At 38.1% G+C, this 21,234-nt stretch overlaps 1 protein-coding gene and 1 long non-coding RNA gene across 9 annotated transcripts in view; one reads left to right on the top strand and one right to left on the bottom strand.

Moving 5' to 3' along the window:
- Positions 1-437: 437 nt before the first annotated feature.
- The window catches only part of gria1b (glutamate receptor, ionotropic, AMPA 1b), a 91,974-nt gene continuing 71,177 nt past the window's right edge, over positions 438-21,234 (top strand). For 6 of the 8 annotated variants that reach the window (XR_014537210.1, XR_014537211.1, XR_014537212.1 and 3 more), the window contains exons 1-2: positions 468-976; positions 1,120-1,254. Coding sequence is in view for 2 of the 8 variants with exons in the window: in XM_083564530.1 (XP_083420656.1) it covers positions 895-976; positions 1,120-1,254 (217 nt within the window). In the remaining 6 variants the exon portion in view is untranslated. Of the gene's footprint in view, positions 977-1,119; positions 1,255-21,234 lie in introns of all 8 variants that reach the window. The other 2 variants (XM_083564530.1, XM_083564529.1) reach the window with 2 other exon arrangements.
- Positions 10,288-14,567, bottom strand: LOC310739067. The gene is made up of 3 exons (XR_014537231.1): positions 12,486-14,567; positions 11,114-12,335; positions 10,288-11,014 (listed from the first exon to the last, which is right to left on the bottom strand). It is a non-coding gene; the product is annotated as an uncharacterized lncRNA (long non-coding RNA).

The following is a 21,234-nucleotide window of genomic DNA, read 5'->3' as shown; positions in this document are numbered from 1 at the left end:
GATGATGATGCTAAAGGTGCTGCTGCTGCTGATGATAACATTCATATGTTTTGTGATGGATGTGTATGATGATAGTGGTGATGATGGTGATAATTATGATAATCAAATGTTTGGTGATGGATGTGTATGATGATGATGATGATGATGATGATGATGATGATGATGATGATGATGGTGCTTCTGCTGATGATGATAACATTCATATGTTTGGAGATGGATGTGTATGATGATAGTGGTGATGATGGTGATGATGATGATGATGATAGTGACAACATTAATATATTTTGTGTTAGTGAAAGATGATGGTGATAATGATCATAGAGTTGCTGTTGGCTGTGCTGTATTCAGTTTGTGCTTTATTTATGACATCAGTGCTTCTTTATTGAATCAAATCAAATTTATTTATACGTAGACACGCAGATGTGCACGCGCTCCGCATTCATCATCCAAACAGCGCACTAACGCCTGAGTTGTGATGTGTAGGTTTGCAGAGAGCAGTGGGAACAGAGCCGGGAGGGGAATTGTCCGCCAGAGCGCACTCATCTTGTTGGGTGAAGGAAGAAAAAAAAAAAAACGCAATGGTGTGTGTTCATGTTGAGGTCTCTGCTGACGTGTTTAAATCTCCGTAGCCGTGCGTAGTGCTGCCATTCTCGCTCACACGTCTCGGTGTGCAGGCAGTGGACGCGGTGTGGTGCTGTGTGCGGTGTTGTGCGGTGCGGTGCGGTGCGGTGCTGTGCGGTGCTGTGTTGTGCGGTACGGAGCGCGCGCGTTCGCGCCTGCGTTCCCAGCGTGCGTTTTGACGCGCTTACGGCCGCGTTGTTAAAGTGAAGCCGCGGATGCTCAGTGGGATATATATTCGGAATTCGGCTCGTTTTCGCAAATGCAAAAGGAAACATGGAGCCAAGTCTGGCTTTACTGCTCACCAGCTTGCTCGGCTGGTGCTCGTGCTCGAGTTTTCCAAGTAACATTAATATAGGTGAGTGGAGTCGCGCGCGTCCGTATAGCGCACTTATGCATGTGGGGTTAAAAACAATCTCCAGAACCTTATGAATTCAAGTTTTATTATTTTTCTCAACAAAATGTTAACATGTTGGGTTGTTGGGTTTTTTTTTTCGGCAGGCGGTTTGTTCCCAACCGACTCGCATGAGTACGAGGTGTTTCGGTTCGCGCTGTCTCAGCAGCACGAGCTCCCCAAACTGGTGCCACAAGTGGACATGGTGGACGTTGGCAGCAGTTTCGCCATGACATACGCATGTAAGTTCTGGCTCTGTTATGCCTCTTAGGTTCTATCAGACATGTTTTTCCACCTGGCAGCAGACACAAAGCGAACGAATGGCACGTTTTTCTCGAGCACCTGTTCGCTCGCGCATTGTCGTGCACGCCTTCTAACTCCTTGCTTTAAATGATGAGAAATTAAGCGTGTCCGCAATCTCTCTCTCTCTCTCTCTCTCTCTCTCTCTCTCTCTCTCTCTCTCTCTCTCTCATGATCTTTTCTGGAAAGGGGAGCATGCAAAGAGGACAGATGAGCGCATGCAGGCAGCCAAAAAAAAAAGAAAAAATGCCCATGACTTTGGAATCTGTTGCAGCACTAAAACTTGTGCAATGAGTAAAGAGTGCACCACTTCTTCATCAATTAAACTATGGCCTCATATCCATCAATACATATTTTTCTTTCAAAGTGCATCATTTGATACATCAAATATGTATGTGCAATAATGGATTTCGGTCACAGATGGCAGAAGAACAATGCTGTTTGATTTGAAAGAACGGTTAGATCCTGGTTTCACAACACCAGATTTTATTATTATTATTTTCCCTACAATACTAGTATGCCCTTTGTAATCAGGCATGCTGTGTGCAAGTCTCTGTTGCTAAGTTATGCATCACATCACAGTCTGTGTTCATGTGCAGGATCTGTGTCACATCCGGCAGCATTACGTGTCACAATTTTTTTTTAAGCTCAGGTCTTCAAAGGCAGTCAACGTTACCATAAATGTGGATTTCAAAAGAAATCTTGGAGAAGTACAGCAGAAATCTTGCATCGAGCATGTTGTTTCTACGAGAACAAAGTGACAGTCTTCTTCTGAAGCTTCGATATCATTCTGCATCATTAGAAGATTACTCTGTGATTTACTTTAACATCCATGAGCGAAGGTGAGATGTGAGTTCAGGATGTGGTGCGTTTCTAAATCCCGCTGATATTACGAGCTCTCGACAGCCACGACGATGAGAAAATCCTCACCTCGGCTCACTTGCTAGCAAGCGCGACTTCGTCTTGTTTGAAGTCTGAGGTTAACTCAGGGGAACTGGCATTATTTATGTCAGCTCCAGACAGAGTGCCTGAATGGTATACGATCCTCGTCGTCACACCGCAGAAAGTCCCTAGGAGGATTTTTGGATGTGATATATACTATTTATGATTTTTTGGTATTTGGTATACAGTATGAAACCTTCAGGATGAAACATCAATCTCAGGTACAAGCACCTCTGCTAAACATTAGCAGTTACAATTGCTTCTAAAAAGCTCTCTGCGCTTTTTCATTGCGTGTTGATGAGACCCTATGAAGCTATTGGAAACGTGGCTTAATTGGCCATCAGTACTGTGAAAATATCTGTGATTGATCCCTGAGGATGATTGCATTAGTGAATGCAGAGCATCTTGGGAGAGTGCGCACTTCAAAATGGGCTTCTGCATCTACTGTATATGAGTCTACAGCATGTTATCTTCTGACATCTATGCACAATCTTTGCACAGTATATTGTATATTACTATATATACATATATTATCACCTACTGCACCTTCTGTACATTATTCACCCCTGTACATATGAACCCATACCCTTATTTTCTGGTTAGATGCTAACTGCATTTCATTGGCTCTAATCTAATCTAATATGTGTGGAAATTAAAAGCAATTATACCAAGCTAATTACCTACACGGCCAGAGAGTCTTCTCATCAGGGCGTGTTTTCCCACTACCTGTTTTGAGTCTCATCCGCTCTCTCTGGCCCAAATCATCATCCTGGACATGATGAAAGGGTCTGCTCCAAACACCATCAAAATGAATCCTTTGCTTCAGTAATAAGATCCCGAATAGGATGTCAATCTTGTTTACTTCATTTGGTCTTGTCTGAAAATTGGTATGAAGGCAGCATGTGTGTGTGTGTGTGTGTGTGTGTGTGTGTGTGTGAGAGAGAGGACTCTTGAGGGTTTTGAAGCCTGATTAGAAGGCTTGCTGGTATAATGCCATGAATTTATCAGCGATGTCCACAAATATTTGTCTGTTTGTTGTGATGAGAAACAAGTATGAGGTCTTGATAAATACAACGTTGTCATCTATGCCACTTTTCAGTGCGATCTGGCCAAAGATGTAGATTCTTCCTTGCTCTTTGCGCTTATTTGCTTTGAAGCGACTCTTTCTGTCCAAAACCAAAAGATTAAAAACAGAATATCAAACACAAAGTTCTATTAAATCGTTATTTCTTGTCTTATTAAAATTCACAGGAAGCTCCAAACAATTTTAAAATGCCATTTCATGTCCTCAAAATATCAGCCAAGCAGAACAGAGTGTATTACGGTAATATGCATGATGTGCTCGTCATTTGCTGTCCTCCCTGAACTCTCGAGCCCCGGCAGAAAATTTAATGGACATGCAGATGCAAATGAAGGGTATTAGTCCCAGTGCCATGTAGTGCAGATAGGCATTATCATAATCTGTCATTGAAAGTGATTAAAAGAAAAGCAGCATTAGCCATAGATCATTGATGATCTGCCCAGCACATTATTTATTACAAAGGTGTTTATATTAGAGCAGCACCTGAGCAGACTGCAAGGCTCATAATGGGGATAGGACTTATTATGAAAGCATTATTTACACACAGTGTGTTTTAAATCAGCAATCTTATCCACGAAAAATGGCCAGTCTGGGTGTAGGTTTTCTTTCTGACCAAGCAGGAACGACACATGATTCCACCTGTTTAAATCAATAGATTTTTATAATTTTTATAGACTTTTAGGTGTGGAGTGAAACCCTGCTCCCAAACTGTGCTTTTGTGAGTAAGATAGACACGAATAACAGTGGTCTATTCTTTTGAAACTTGCCATGAATGCATAAACTTGCAGAAAAATGCAATCTGTTGATTCATGATGCTTTTTTTTTATATCCTTCGTCCCTGCCTGGTCAGGGTCACATTGGTCGAAATTCAGCTGCAATCCAAATACAAACATTGGAAAGTTGTATTGTTTATTATGTTCTTGGTTGATGTAGTTGATGAGGTTGAAAAACTTTCAGGTTACCAATCATTTGGTAAAGTCTGTTGTGAAAGTATTTAATTATTGTAGAGGTGTGTAGAAAATGTATTTTAAAGCAAGAATGAACAGATCTAATACTTCATTATCTCAGAAAAGTCAACAGGTTTTCAGTAGTAATGAGCTAATCACTTCAGATGTGCTAGTCTTACACTTCTTAGGCGCTAGCTAGCTTTTACAGTTGATACCGTCTGTGGTGATAGTTTCTAATTCTTCTAATAGTGTGTAAAAATTATTTTGAAAGCAAAAAGGAAAAGATGTAATACTTCATTATCTCGGATGAGTCAACAGGCTTCTAGTAGTAATTAGCTAACAACTTAAAATGTGCTAGCTTTACACTTCTTAGGTGCTAGCTAGCTTTTAGAATCAATTCCTAATTCTTACCAGTGCTTTAGCTTGTTTCTCTACACTATATGGCCAACAAAAATCGTTAGGGACAACCTGAATATCACAGCCTTGTGTGCATTTTGAAAAACACATTCCGGATTTGGTCTCTATTTGCTGTCATAATAATCTCCACACTTCTGGAAAGGCTGTTTTCTAGATTTTCAAATGTGGCTTTTGTGAATTTGTGTATCCATAAAAGCATTAAAATGAGATAAGGTGCTAATATTATGTGTTAATATTACGTATTAAGTGTTCCAGATCATCCCAAAGGTGTTCAGTTGGGTTGAGGTCAGGGCAGTCAAGTTTTCTTAGCACATTATGTTATCATCATGGGCGTCATTTTGTGCCCATTTTGTCATATGCTGGAACAGGTTTTTCATTGGAGCAAAGACATTCTTTATAATTGTTTGGCAGCAGTTTGGGGAATAGCCAAATATAGGTTTTATGGTCAGGTGTCCACAATCCTTTGGCAAAAATCTCTTCCCCTTTTGAGAAGTGGGCGCTTAGTGGTTAAGATTTCTGATCAAAAGGTTGTGAGTTTAAATCCCAGCACCATTAAGCTGCTTCTCCTGGGCTTTTCAGCAAGGCTCTTAATCCTTAACCCTTAAGATGCTCTGAATAAGTGTATCTTTATTTTTGGTATAGATGTAAATCTTGAAGAAGAGATTGTAAGACAGATGTTTTTCTTGTATTACACCTAAAGTTTTATAACCAGTTTGGACCAGTCTAATATTCTTTTTCATTTATTTATTTACAACCGGTCTTGTGTCAACTGTTAAATGCTAAACATTGCACATGTTTCTCTCAGCTGGCAATGCACTGATAAAAAAAGAAAATGACTTGTACATCATCTGAAGGCCAACAGGGTGTAGGAATGTGAGGGAGACCACTTATACTAACTCTCCATAGTGCAATGCAACTTTGCTCCTACAGCAGCTTTAAAGGCTCGTCTAAGTGGCTGCGTCTCGGAGGAGCTGCGTTAATCGCTCGGCACAGCCTGTGTCTGCCACGTTCATTTAATCTATTATTCATCGCCTCATAACCAAAAGGATAATTTTTTTTCTTCCTCTTAAAGTTTATTCTCTGATTGTGCATGAGTAGCACCACCCCTAGGCTCGCTGTCTGAGGACGACAGTTGTTAAAAATCGATTAATACACAAAAGGCGATATTGTGCTAGAATAGGACATTGCTCTGTGGAGTAAAAATGCCACTTCAAGAAGATTTTTGCCACTAATAAGACAGTTGAACGTTTTAAGTAAAAAGCATTACAGGGGCTGAACTGAATTTTTACTAGTGTGAAGAGATATTTCTTCACCTTGTAGGAGGAATGACAGGGATAAGGGTGTTTACAAGCTTTCGACGAGCGTCATAGTGTGTGTGTACTACGCAAAAAAAGGAGCGCCTTACATAATAAGTGTATTTCAAAGTGATTATTGTCACATACCACAGTGTTCACAGTAACAGAACTCCTGGGGACCATCTGGAATTGGAAAATGGAACAGTATACAGATTGATTGGCAGGCCTGGGATGTTATTAATTTGAGCAGTACATGCTGTAATATGCAATGCAATAGTGAATATTTTCACGCTACACTTTTCATTAAATTGACTTCCATTCATGCGAACCACGGAGCCCGGAAACACAAGCTCAGCGCGAAGATCAATCTGGTGAACTCTGACCTGCGACTGATTAAAGAAGTCTTCAGAAAATACACAAAGAAAAAGCACTGATTGTAGCAGTGACCAAGCATCCTGTTTTTTTACAATAACGCTTTAAAAGAATATAATATAAGCAACGAAAAATGTTCCTGGTTTGTGGCATTGCTGTTGTTAACGTAAACAGTTTGTGTATTTTAACATTGTCGCATCCGGTCGCTGGCCGTCTTTGCATCAGGTATTCGCAGCAGGTCCAAAAGAAATTTGAAGAAACTGCAGCCTTAGTGCAGCATGTCTGGATTTGTGCTACTTTTTACTCATTATGTAACATTGAAAGTGCAAAGGAAAAGCTGAAAGCTTTTTTTTCCCCCTACCAAACACAAAGATTTTATTTCTTGTAAGCGTGTGAGCGACGCAGCTCCAGGCTTATAGCACATATACTAAGTGTGTACGTGCTGAACTGATGTGCAATCTGCATACATTTTTGGATGTATAAGCAGCAAGCTGAACGTATAAGTTTGCTCTATATATAAAATTGTTACAAAATGAATATTGCTTGGTTTCCAGTCCAGTTCATGTCTGTATGCTTTACCCAATAATAAGCTGTCAACTGTAAGTGTTGCGTATCAGAACATGAAGAAAATGCACGTGATTATTACTGACATAAAATAAGGAATACTTTTTTAGTTGTTATTTTCCATAACACCACAGCTCTGACAATTTATGACAATAAAATAAATTACATGTATAATATTAATGCGCTGCTACTAAGACGTAATCATTTCTATGGTAACAGCTCATATGTTTGAATTTGTGCACCAGTTGTACATTTCAATGAATCTTATAATAATAATGAACTTTACAGTCCATGTTGTTGCTTATCAAATAAAAGTATGCCATTGTTATTACTGTAAGTGATGAAGTGTAGGTTTGTGTTAGTAGACATTTCTGTTATATTAATGGACGGAGTCTCAAGTGTCAGCACTTTGTGTTTTCCACCACATAAACACTCAGGATGGAGAGGATCATAAATGGAAACTTTTTTTATGGAGTCATTAAGCCATTCAAAACATTTACAACCATTCAAAATTGTGATGATTTCTTCTTTAATAAGTAAAACATTGTAATCAATTTCTATATTTTGTTGAAAATAGAGCACTAATTTTTAACCCCCAGGTGAACTTAAAAATAGTATTATAGTAAAATTAATATAATATTACCATGGAACTATAATATAGTGTATATATATATTATAGTGATAAAATAGTCATATTTGTTGGCTCATGGACATAAGGACAGAAAAGGATTGAGTATTCACATGTCAAAATCCAGTGACTAGCAGAAATAAACGAGTCTGTCATGTCCTTTGTCTTTTAGTCAGGCAGTAGAGGCTCAGAATTTGACTCAGGAAAAGCACAACTAGAAAATCAGTTAAAACCACAAACCAGAACAGTGAGCTTGAGTCAAAACCAGATGACCATGAATAGAGCGAAAGGTTTGGCATGTCACATAAGAACACACTGCATGATAGTTCAGTTATGGTAAATTTCCAGAATCTGTAATTATAGATTGTGTGTGTGTGAATGGGTGGTTAATTGAATGAGTAGTTGTCTGAATGGGAGTGTGACAATGAGTCTGTGTGCTGGAAATCATGTTTTTTCGATTCTGAAGACTCAAGCTTGTCTCTGATTCTGCCAATTCAAGTCAAGTCAAGTGGCTTTATTGTCCTTTCGACCAGTACACAATAAAAACTAAGCAACATTTCTCTACAACCAGGGAGCTACATACGACAACATAAATTAACACTTAATAACGCAAAACTAACTAGAACAAACAGACCTCTACCCAGGACTCATTCATTCATTCATTTTCTCCCGCTTATCCATAATTCGGGTCGTGGGGGCAGCAGTCTAAGCAGGCCCCCGCCTTCGACTGCTGCCCAATCCTCACGGCACCGTTCCTTACGGTCCCTCCTGCAGGTGGTGAGCCCACGGGAAGTACCCAGGACTACATGAAATAAACATGCAAACAACATTCAGTGGAATATCACAACACGATATTAACATAACAACACAATGGTGACTGGTAACAAGGCTAAATGTGAAAAAGTTCAAATAAATTGTCCATATAATAATAAAAACATTTGGTGATGATTGAGCAACAGTTGTGTGCAAAAGAAATTGCAGTTAAAGTGTTTGTGTGTGCATGAGTGTGTGTTTGTGTGTATGAGTCCAGTCTCCTAATGAGAAGTCTTTTTTTTTTCCAGGTCTTTTTTTCCATTTTTTTTTCTTTCATTTGGTAAAATGTATTACGTTAAGTCAGACCACACATGTAGTTCAGAAAGCCAGGAAGCTTAATCATCAGGCATTTCCTGTATCGTAGTTGTATCTCTGCTGCTCAAGCATATATGTTAATATTTACAGCTTTATGCAATCAAAGCCAAACAGATTAGATCTTGGTTTTAATTGTGTTTCAGCCTCTGAGTGGAAATAGTCATTATTAATTCAAATAATAATTCAGATGCCATACTAATTAATGTGATAAATGTGAGCGCGCGTGCGTTAAAACAACGCATCTGACGTAGCATCATCTTTTTTCCCGGAACCGATTAACATCACTTTAATTATAACTCATAGACTTTTACCGCTTACCGTAATTCAGCTTTTATCTTAAGATAGATAGGGCTGCATGGTCTGGTATTTTCGGCAAATTGTCTCCCCCCTCTATCTAAAGAGTCAATAAGGTTAAGAAAAGCCTAAGACTTAATTCCAATTAATCATTTAATTACAGGAAATCAGCAGTAGAATACAAAATCATATAAACGACTTTTTTCTTGATTTTACATCAACAAATAAAGAGCTTAAATATAGATGATTATATATATAGATGATTATATATACATATATATATATATATATATATATAAACATTTTTAATGAGTTTTTAATGTGCACATTTTTAGGTTAATTCAATGCTTATGTGCCTACCCTGCATGTTAATTGTAGTTTATGTGGCACGAATGAGAAATGATAAACGGACTGACAGAACATGGCGATAAATGATAAACGAGGCTCCGATGTGTCCCCCAGTATGCACTAAACTCTGCGGTCTCAGTAAACAACACCGCCGTCTTTCCTACTGCTCCGGAATGGAAGTCGTGCTAACTAGTTTAATGGAGCATTACAGAAAATGGTTAATATATATATATATATATATATATATATATATATATATATATATATATATATATATATATATATATATATACACAGAGAGAGAAATATGTGGGAGCAATTATTTTAGTGTTTCACAAGTATGAAATAAATTGGGACACATCCACAAATATGTTTAGAAAGACAATGTATGCTGGATGTAGGAAAATGCACTATATGGACAACAGTATTGGGACACCGGACTCTTTCCAGTCATATGTGGTTCTTCCCCAAACTGTGCGCACAAAGTTGGTGCCACTGTTTGTATAGGATGTCTTTGAATGAATGAAGCGTTATAGTTTTGCCTTCACTTGAATCAGGAGGCCCAAACCTGAATGATGATGCCTTTGTGCACAAAGCCAGTTCCAGGTAGACATGTTTTACATGGTTTGGAGTGGAAGATCTCCTGCTATAGAGCTACGACCTCTACCCTGTTAAAGACGTTTGGGATGAATTGGAACACTGACTGCACCCCAGGCATCCTCACCTCACCTACATCAGTACCTGACTTTACTAATACCCTTGTGGCTGAATTAGCACAAATCTCCATAAGCACACTCCAACACCTTGTAAAACCTCTTCCCAGGTTATTATAATTGGAAATGGGGACTGAATGTGGAATGGAACTTTTGTACTGTGTACTGATGTGAGCATAGCAGTAAATACGCTTTTGACATTTGTACATTGTATAGTATCTTACAGAAGTGAGTGTACCGCTCACATTTTAGCAACCATTTTAGTAGATCTTCTTAAGAGCCAATACCATAGAAACGAAACTTGGATATATTTTAGAGTATTCAATGTGCAGCTTGTATAGAATTATAGATTTACCGTCCTCTGAAAAGAACTCAATATACAGCCATTGATGTCTAAATAGCTGGCAACAAAAGCAAGAACACAAGCGATAAAAGCTGTATGTTGTTTGACAATTTAAAGCCACAGGTCCTATTCATCATGTTTATGTTTTTGTTGAGTATCTTGTATTAGAGCAGTTAAAATTTGGTGCTTTGAGTACAAGTTTCTAATACTGACCCCGGATTTTCAACATGTTCTCATGGCAAAGAAGTCTCTGAAGATTTGAGAATTAGTATTGTTGCTCTCCACAAAGACGGCCTAAGCTATAAGAAGATCAGTAACACCCTTAAACTGAGTTACAGTACAGTGGCCAGGGTCATACAGATGGTTTTCCAAAACAGGTTCCACTCGCAACAGGTCCCGAAAGGGTCAATCAAAGAATGCGAGTCCTCGTACTGTGAGTCAGGTGTAGAAGCTGCTTCAAAAATACAGATGCATAAGTGTTGCCAACATTGCTCAAGAGGTTGCAGAAGCGGAAGGTCCGCTTGTCAGTGCTCAGACCAAAAGCAGCACACTGCAACAAGTCGTTCCAGAAGGAAGCCTCTTCTGAAGCTAGCTCACAAGAAAGCATGCTAAGGGTTTGTTGAAGACAGCCTGTCCAAGATCATGCATTACTGAAACCATGTCCTGTGGTCTAATGAGACTAAGATAAACTTGTTTGTCTCAGATTGTGTCCAGCATGTGTGGTGACACCCTGGTAAAGAGTACCAAGAAAATTGTGTCTTGCCTACAGTCAAGCATGGTGGTGGTGGTAGCATCATGGTCTGCGGCTGCATGAGTGTTGCTGGTACTACGGAGCTCCGGTTCCGGTCAGTGCTAGATAACAATTGTTATAGTTTTGACATGTTCACTTAGTGTGTACTCACTTTCGTTGCCAGCTATTTTGACTGTATGGTGAGTTGTTTACAGATAGCTGTACTGCTATACAAGCTGCACATTTGACTACTCTAAAGTATATTAAGCTAAATTTTTATAGTATTGTCGCTTGAGAAGATCTACTACAATGGTTGCTGAAATGTGAGGGGTGTACATACTTTTGTGAGATACTGTATATCATTATTGGTACATTTTTCTTATAAGCTTTGCTATTTTAACTAGTGCTTAGGATATTTACCCAGCCATTAGGGTTGCACAAGCCAGTGCACTCAGTGCCGGTCCCAAGCCCGGATAAATGGGGAGGGTTGCGTTAGAAAGGGCATCCAGCGTAAAAACATGTGCCAAATCAAACATGCGAATTATGAATACGGATGATCCGCTGTGGCGACCTCTATATGGGAGATCCCGAAAGAATGTTTAATGGTTGTACACAGCCATGGAATGAATTTAGTTTTTCTACTGACATTGCCTTTCTTTGCTAATTTTTTTGCACATAACTTTTGTTTAAATTAACATTAAACACTAGTAGGATTTAAGGTTATGACTCAAAATTATATTTTTTAAAAGTATATTTTCCTTAATAAAATGGCAGAGGAGCTAATTGCAGTATTAATCTAGCATGATTTAACAAAGATATAATGATAATTTTGGCACCGTCTGGAAGCTCTGCCACTTCCATCTCACATGCTCTTCATTAGACCCCCATTGGCTTCCTTATTTTTTTTGCAGAAATGAAACAATATATATTATTATATGATCAACTTAGCTAATATTACACAAGTATATTTTTGAAGTCATTTTTATACAGTTCACATAAGCAGTTAAACAATGTTTGAAACAGAAAATGCAGGATTTTGGATTTTGTTTTTTAAAGAACATGAATCGACCGGTAACAAATTGTGAAATTGTAACACTATATATGTTCAGAGTGACAATAACAACAAAAAAAAGTGTTTTTTTTAATACAGCAATTAACATTCAATAAATGAAATAAACATTTAATAAACAGTCAATACATTTACATTTAAAGGTGTATATACTGTAACATTCTACAGCCCATTATCACTTAAAATTTGACCTTATCAAGGACCAACCATCATCTCTGATGTGCCTCCACAATCTTTAACATTAATGTGAACCTCAAACTGTCATCTCGTATGCGTTACATAATGCAACCAACATGATCTACTATACTGCAACCCTGAAACCTTAGACTTATTTGAAAATCTTATCATTTGTACTGCCTTACTTTACATACCCGGCACAAATTATATATTTAAGTCGTTATCTTTATTAATTTTATTATTTATATTTTTGGTAGTTTTTCATATTTTTCTAGCAGAGGGACACCACAACAAATTCCTTGTACATGCAACCAATGATATTTGCCAATAAAGATGATTCTGATCCTGACAATTCCAACCTCCAGCTTAGATCGCCACTGCCAGCAATCAGTTCCAGACTTCAGAAGTTAATAATATTATTGCATTCCTTTTCCCTGAAATGCCAGAAATGATTGTTTTTCTATCATTTCATTACAATATTGAGATAATTCAAATTTGAAATATAAATAGTTATGAATGATATAATAAAAAATTCATTGTGTGGGCAGTACACCCAGCATTATCATTTGTTTGTTTGTTTCCATAGATGTTTTCATGCCATTTTGCTGACTGTTTGGATTTTCTTCATAGTTTAATTTTGGATCTAATATGAAAACTCAAATTTACTGTTGAAATGTTTAGAATGATCAGATATGAGGGAATAATCATATAGTGATTATACTTTCCTACTTGAAACATAAAGAGTGTTCGATTGAATAGATGTGGTGCTCATATAATCAACCCCTTTCAGCCCTTCTTTTTTACAAACATCAGCCTTTTTATCACCCTGACCGGCAGCCAGGCCAAATGTCTGCAGCATGTCAATCAGCCAGGCTCCAAAGAGACTCTTTGAGTCAGCTTTCATCAAACCAAGCCTTAGAACAAAAAGACCTTTGTGTGTCCTCTGTATGGATTGCATGGCTCTTCTGCGAGGTATTGAGTAGATGTTACCTGTGCGTTAACATGTTATCAGCAGACCTACCAAATGGAAAAATGCGCTCTTAAATAAGCACGTACAGTAAATGTGTTTAAATCTCCAGACTTAGATCAGTTGCACAGTCTTAACCAAGGACTTCCACTCTTCCCCGGTTTTGAAACAACCCCAGGAAGGGTTGCCTTCAGTTTGTACAATACAGTATGGTTTGGCGAGAGGACTGTGATTGTTGATTGTGTAGGACAGGGATTTCATAAGCCTAATGTGCTTGGTCACTAGGAAACTGACCGCAGGGGATGATAAAAGCAGCTGGGGATTTGCTTTGCATTTTCTATCCCATGATGTGCATCTCTGAGGGGCTGAATGACCTCTGTCCTTCACTAATAGTATGGGTTGAATGAGACACTTTAGCTCGCAGCAAACTGGTTTAGCACACACAGTAATGCTGTGTGGGACTTGTAATTACAGAAAGGGGATTTATTATAACCGAATTTTGTAGATGTGCTTGTTACTTAGCTGCAATACATGTCCATCCAAGGCGAAGCACATTTGATAAGGAATAAAGCAACAACATGATTAGCAAATTAAGAATTTCTCCGTTTGTATGCAAATTAGCTAGGATGAGGAAAAAAAACGAAATGACCGAAAAACCCAGAACGATTCCTCACAGAAAAATAATGTCATAGTAAAGATTGTTGTTGAGTGTATATAAATGATGAAGCATGCTTTGCTAATCTGCCAAGGAAGCCAGTACAGTATGAAGCTTAGCATGTATCTCAAAGAAACATTCGAAATGCTGTTTAGCCAGCTAGTTAGGTAGCTAGTTCAAATGGTTAGCTTTGGCATTAGATTTGGCCTTTGACATAAACACATGAAGGTGTTTTTAAAGATTCATGAATATTGAGAAACCTCTACATTCACCATTTTGCTTTGCGGTAGATCATATCATTTTCTTCGGTTTGTGCTTTTGCTGGTACTTTTTAAGCCAGAGTTTCTCAGCTCAAATCACTTTCTCTCAGACAACTGCATAGATAGTCTCAACTACACGTATACAACGTGAAAAGTAAGACGTGCCAACGTTTTTATTGAGATTGTAAATCCCTTTGCCGGCAGCACAGCAGCTCCAGTAATTACACCCCGCTCCTTTATTTATATAGTTTATTAGTATTTTGCTGATTTTGATTCTCAGCAGTGTCAGAGTGCAGTTTATATCAGCAAAAAATTTAAAAACAAAGAAGATTCTGTACTTTCTATCAGAAGAAAGTTCATTTTATTCTGACTTAGGGCAAACCATATCTAATTTACACCTTTGCTCTTTGTAGGGTTTTAATAGATAGACATCCTGTTTAATATATTTATAAACTTCAGAATGAATAATTTATTAGCAAAGTATTGTGTTTACATTTGCTGTGTTGGTCTTAACTCACAGACCATAGTGATTGGATAGACCATCTAATCCTGACAAGTGATTTCATGTCACTCCCCGAGCACTTTTGTGGCAACTCTGATAGAAAATCTGATTGCACAAAAAGAAATGGATCTCTGCTGGAAATCCGGGGTGAAGCTTATTGCAAGTAAAATGCAGGTGCCAGATTTTTTTTCAAACTTTCACATGATTTTCTACATTAAAAATATTAATAGGGCAAATAATAGCAAGCTACGATTTTTATTTATTAAAAAAAAACACCATTTTTACAGCTTTTTTTTTTTTTTTTTGTTAATAAGCACATTTTGTTTGAGAAATACTAAACAGGATTCTTTCAAGTCAAGTCAAGTCAAGTTTATTTGTATAGCGCTTTTCACAACAGACATTGTCTCAAAGCAGCTTTACAGAAAACAACAGTGAAGGTGAATGGTGTGCGTTTGTCCCTGATGAGCAGCCGTGGCGACAGTGGCAAGGAAAAACTCCCTTAGATGATATGAGGAAGAAACCTTGAGAGGAACCAGACTCAAAGGGGAACCCATCCTCATATGGGTGACATCAAAAGTTTGGTCATAAATCTTTCAACAATACAGAACAATTTGTGATCATCATAGATCCAGCATCAGCTTCTCCATGCCAGGGCCTTTAAACACTCGGCATCTACTTCTCCATGATCATCCATAGGTCCATAATCTTCACGAGGTGGGACGTGACTGGAGCTGGCCAAACCTCAGGATGCCTCGGGATGGGGAGAGAAAGAGAAGCAGTGGAGAGGAATTAGCGTAGCTGCTGTTCATGATATTAACAGCACAAGTTGATAATGTGCATGTGATCAGATGTTCTGGAGCACAAGGTTGTGATGTGATGTGTGTGATGTGTGTTATGTGTAGGCTTTGCTAAAAAGATATGTTTTTAATCTGCACTTAAACTGGGAGAGTGTATCTGAACCCCGAACACTGTCAGGAAGACTATTCCAGAGTTTAGGAGCTAAATGTGAAAATGCTCTACCGCCTTTAGTGGACTTTGCTATTCTAGGAACTACTAGAAGCCCGGAGTTTTGAGATCTCAGGGAGCGTGACGGATTGTAGCGTGTTAAGAGACTGGATAGATACATGGGAGCCAAACCATTTAGTGCTTTATAAGTGAGTAGCAGTAGTTTGTAGTCTATTCGAAACTTAATAGGAAGCCAATGTAGGGACGATAAGATTGGGGTTATATGATCGTATTTTCTTGACCTAGTAAGAACTCTTGCTGCTGCATTCTGAACTAACTGAAGCTTGTTTATTAATGATGCAGGACATCCACCTAGTAATGCATTACAGTAGTCTATTCTAGAGGTCATAAACGCATGGACGAGCTTCTCTGCATCAGATATAGATAACATATTTCTTAGCTTAGAAATATTTCTAAGGTGAAAGAAGGCTGTATTTGTAACTTGATTGATGTGATTTTTGAAAGATAAGTTGCTGTCTAAAATAACTCCCAGGTCTTTTACCGTTGAACTAGTAGTTACAGAACAACCGTCTAAATGCAGGCTGAGATGCTGGAGCTTCTGTGTACTATTTTTTGGGCCGATGAGCAAAATCTCCGTTTTATCAGAATTTAATAGCAAAAAGTTATGGGTCATCCAATCTCTTATTTCTTCAACACACTCAGTTATGCGAGCTAATTGAGCTGTATCGCCTGGTTTGGATGAAATATATAGCTGGGTATCATCAGCATAACAATGGAAGCTAATTCCATGCCTTCTAATAATATTTCCTAATGGAAATTTCACTGCAGTTCTTTCACTGGTTTTAAACTTAGAAAGCCGGTGAGCAAATTCTTCTATTTTATTAAAGCTTAATATTAAATAACAGGGTACGGAACAAGATACACATGATTCGTTCTTCTTCTTTTCTTTTTTTTTTAACATAAAAGCATTAAAGACTATTCATAATCACAGTTAATTTATGATTTATGATTAAATTTGCCATTTTAGTGAACTCATTGTGGTGATGTTCATTTGCGAACCTTTATACTGTATTAGGCTAGGTCCCCTGGTGGTCTAGAGGTTAAGATGCAGCGCTCTCACCGCTGCGACCCGGGTTCGATCCCCGGTCAGGGAACCATCCCCAGCCTCTCTCAGTGCCGGTCCCAAGCCCGGATAAATTGGGGAGGGTTGCGTTAGGAAGGGCATCCAGCGTAAAACGTGCCAAATCAAACGTGCGGAGGATCCGCTGTGGCGACCCCTAACGGGAGAAGCCGAAAGAAAGTATACTGTATTAGGCTACGATTTAATGCTCACAAAATGCTACAGTATATGATATTATGTAAATAGTAGAAAATCTCAAAAATCTTTAATCCCAGTAATGCCCAGTATGTGGATTTTTATTACCATTCTTATCAGACAGCCATTTTATATAGTGCACAAAATATCTTGGGGTCTGTAATTACAAATGACATCTTCATTGGTCAAAATGTCACTAATATGGATGTGTGGATATTAGGGATTTTCATCTCCTTAACTGAGGTTGGTGTGATCACATCTTGATGCATAGCCAACGATGCGATACATTAAAGACACATATGAAGCAGTTACAGATGCGATGCGATACGATTTACCCCATTACGATGCGGTGATTTCGATTTGTTTCAACACAATGCGATTCAATGCAATACGATGCAACGGTAAAAATATGAGGCTTTGCAATTCAATAAGGTACAGACAGTTCACTTTTATTCATTTTGTTCAGACGGACAGCAAATTATCAATTTACTTACTTGCCTTCTGACTTCTAACGCATGGCCCTTTCACAAACAGGCCTTTGTAGTGCAAACCAAAAAAAAAAGATGAAATAAAACCAGATGTTCTTTTCCTGTTCTGTCTGCCGGAAGATGCAGCTCTACCTCTGCCATGTTAATCTGTATTCTATGTGACTCTCAGGACATGCCTCGGTCTCCGTAGTGAGAAGAAATCAATTAACATATAATATATTGGTCACAAATTATTGGTCACTTTATAAATAATAACACTATGGTGCATCTACTAATGATTAGATGTAAATAAATAGTTTTTTCCCAGTGCCAATATATTACAAACGATGCATCATGAAACAAATGGCAACTTGTATCCCAAACACATCACATCAATAACTTTTATGCCGAATCGGGGAATCTTACCATCCCTGGTAGATATAGAATCCACCCCAAAACCCACCGCAAATGTTTTGTAAACTATTGGTTTTGTTTTATTTAAATTTCAGCTAAGCAGGCTAGGCTCCCTGTACACACACATTATACCCCAGGATCGGAAGGATGACCTGTCTCTCAATTAGAAAGAGGCAGTTGAGAGCATTGTACATTTATCACTACATGTGTAGTTTTAGGTCTCTAGAAAGCTAGAGGCGACATGTAAAGGAAAAACTCCTTCATGATGCAAGGAACAGGTTTTGTGAGGAATCAGACTCTGTGCCCTGTACCACCAGATAGCAGGTTATTTATAAATAAATTATAAATAATTTCTTATGAACAATGGTATTTTGTATGTTTTGTATGTTCACTATGAATGTCCACGGCGCATTGTTTTTGCAATTACAGCGGCCGTTTTTAAGGTACAAAGCTACAGTATTGCAGTTCATATTATCTATAAGCTTCAAGACTTGGGCACGTCTACCTGGTGTTCTAAGGTGATGCATAAAAAGCAGTTGGAAAAGATACAATGGTTGGCTTGACATGTATCTCAGGAACCAGGTTTCCCATGGTAGTTGTCATGCGGTAGCTGAGTTTTAGCAGGTGGGAATTAGCAACGACTGTCGGTATAAAAAAACTAAAAAATCATAAAAGAAGAAAGCAGATACAGAGCAAGGGTTTGCCAGAGCAGCCCTGTCCTAAAATCTCCACAAGGGATTCCAGAGATCAGAAAGGCTTGCTCACCTCTGGAGCAGTCTGTCGCAAACATCTCAGCATCGGTGAGAATGCCTGAGGCTGAAAAGCAAGCTGTTTCTCTCCCCTCTCACTCCACTGCACTCTGGACCCCATATGCGCACAACCTTGCCAAAATCACACCTCACAATCCTTTCCTCAGCACCACTGCCTTAGAGTTTCTTTTTTTGTACATTTGACATTTATCTAGAAGTGAGAAGCTGGAAAAAAAAAAGCCCCATTCACAGTACACGTACTTGGAAATGTATTGTTATCTCGTCAAACGATAGAAGTAATGGCTTTGTGCAGCCATGCAATCGTGTTTTATCTCCAGCGAAGAGATATCCATCTCCAAGTAATGACAGGACATTTGTTAATCCGTGCAATCAGTTAAAGAAAATGTTGCTGATTTGTGTGGAAGATGATATATGAACCAAAGCGAAAAAGTGGAGGTCTACCGCTTGCAGAGGTGTTTTCAGAGGAGGTACTGGTGATGTTCGAGAGTATGCTCGCCTGGAGGTACGATTTCGGAATGTTGTATGTGTGAAGGGAGTGAGGGCAAGATTGATGAACAGTGAGATGCCTACCTACATGAGAAATTAAAGCACATACTAAAGCAAAATCAGGTCTTTTTTGGCCATTTTACTCTTATGGAATCCTGTTTCCAAAAATATAAAAAGAGACTTTATTTCCTACAATTCCCACATTATTTCTCGCAATTCCCACTTTATTTCTGCCAATTTTGACTTTGTTTTTTGCAATTCTTTTTTTGTTGCAATTGTCTTTTTTTTTTTGCCAAGTCACCGCTCTGTAGTGCCAGAAAGCTTTATACGCTGAAAAGAAAATAGGCTGCAATTGCGATAAATAAAGTCACTGTTAGGGAAACTTTTTTTTTTTTTATGTGGTGGAAACAGGACTACTGATTTCATGGATGTGAGTTCAATATGGTTGGTGATTGTAAGTGAATTGAAATAGTGTTGGCACTTCCTCAGTACAACCCTCATGCACATCACATTCATCTAGAGGCTTAAAAGATTAAAACATCATTATGTAAGAACAAAGTATCAAAGTTTTTTTTTTTCTTTTTCACTTTGTTTTAATGTTTATCCTTACAGGATGCTATTACCCATTTAACAATGATATTCCACGTGTACATTCAAGCAGTAATTAATTCAGGCAATCATGTGACAGCAGCTCTGTGCAAAACAATATCATGCATATATAGGTCAAGTGCTTTGGATAAGGTTAGCATCAAAAAATAAAATAAAATGTGAATTTGATAGTGACAGGGATTTTCTTATCAAATGGGCTGCTTTGAGAATTTCAGACTCCTTTACACACAACGCTCAACTGAATGGTGTGAAAAACAAAAAACAGTTGTGTGCAGTTCTGTGTTTAAAAGAGAGGTCAGGAGGAAAAAGTATTGGTTTGAGCTGCCAGAACGTTTATAGCAACTTTAATAATCAGCTGTTTACAACCACGGTGAGCAGAAGCACATCTCAATATGGACAAAACAACAATCCTTGAGAAGGAGCAACAGAACAGCTACATCAACAGAAAACCACATCAGGTTTCACACTTAGGGAAGTGAAGGCCCAATGTTTTAGACTCTGGGTTATTGATCAAAAGCATTGGAGTTCATGTACTAAGCTACCACTGTTGGGCCCTTAAGCAAGGCCCTTAACCCTTTTTGCTTCTGTATTATGGCTGACACTACACTCTGACTCCAACTTTCACTTTAGATATGTGAAGAAAGAATTTCACTGTGCTGTAATGTACATGTGGCAAGCGAAGCCTCTATCTTTCTTTCCTGTCAGCTAAGAACATTAATTTGAGACTGCAGTGGGCACAAATTCACCCAAACTAGACATTTGAAGCTCACCAGCTCTTTACCCATTCTTTCCCCCAGATTATGTGCAATACCCATACAAGTCCCTGTATATATGCTGTTAAATTTAAATCTCCCAGGCAGAACTTTAGTTAGAACAGTGGTTACATAATATTAGATGTAATAATATTATAATTATATATAATTATATTTTAATTTGTATGAAGAGTTAGCACTAGTGTGTCAGCATATTGAGTTTGTGCCTTTAAAACCGAGAGACATTGTGATTTATTAGAGCACTGGGACTGGGATCACCTGGGATTTCTTTGAAATATTTCAGATTTTGAAAAGTATACTTGCTGAATCTTTTGTTAGGTTTCATCACTACAGTATATGAGCATGAGTTTTCATGAAAGTTAGATATCATGTTCACATCAAAATGCATGTTTGTATAATAAACATTAATAAAAATTCATTTTAACACCACTAATTTCGTTAATGCGTGATTAATGCAGCAAACATTTCTGTTTGATCAGTTTTATTAAAAAATATAAATAAAAAAATATAGAAAATGGCTAAATTAAAACCTGCAACCCAACACAAATTTATTCTTGAAGTCCTTTCTTTTCTATATATGTATATATGTAAAAATATATTTTATCAACTAAACATTTGCTTTACTGGTGTGCAAAGTCTCAAATCAAGCAGCAAAATCCGCCACACACACACACACACACACACACACAC

The sequence above is a fragment of the Silurus aristotelis genome (genome assembly GCF_946808225.1).
Source record: "Silurus aristotelis genome assembly, chromosome: 16".
NCBI classification, from domain to species: Eukaryota; Metazoa; Chordata; class Actinopteri; order Siluriformes; family Siluridae; genus Silurus; species Silurus aristotelis.
Note: the sequence above shows the minus strand (reverse complement) of the source record. Positions and strands in the feature narration are given on the sequence as shown.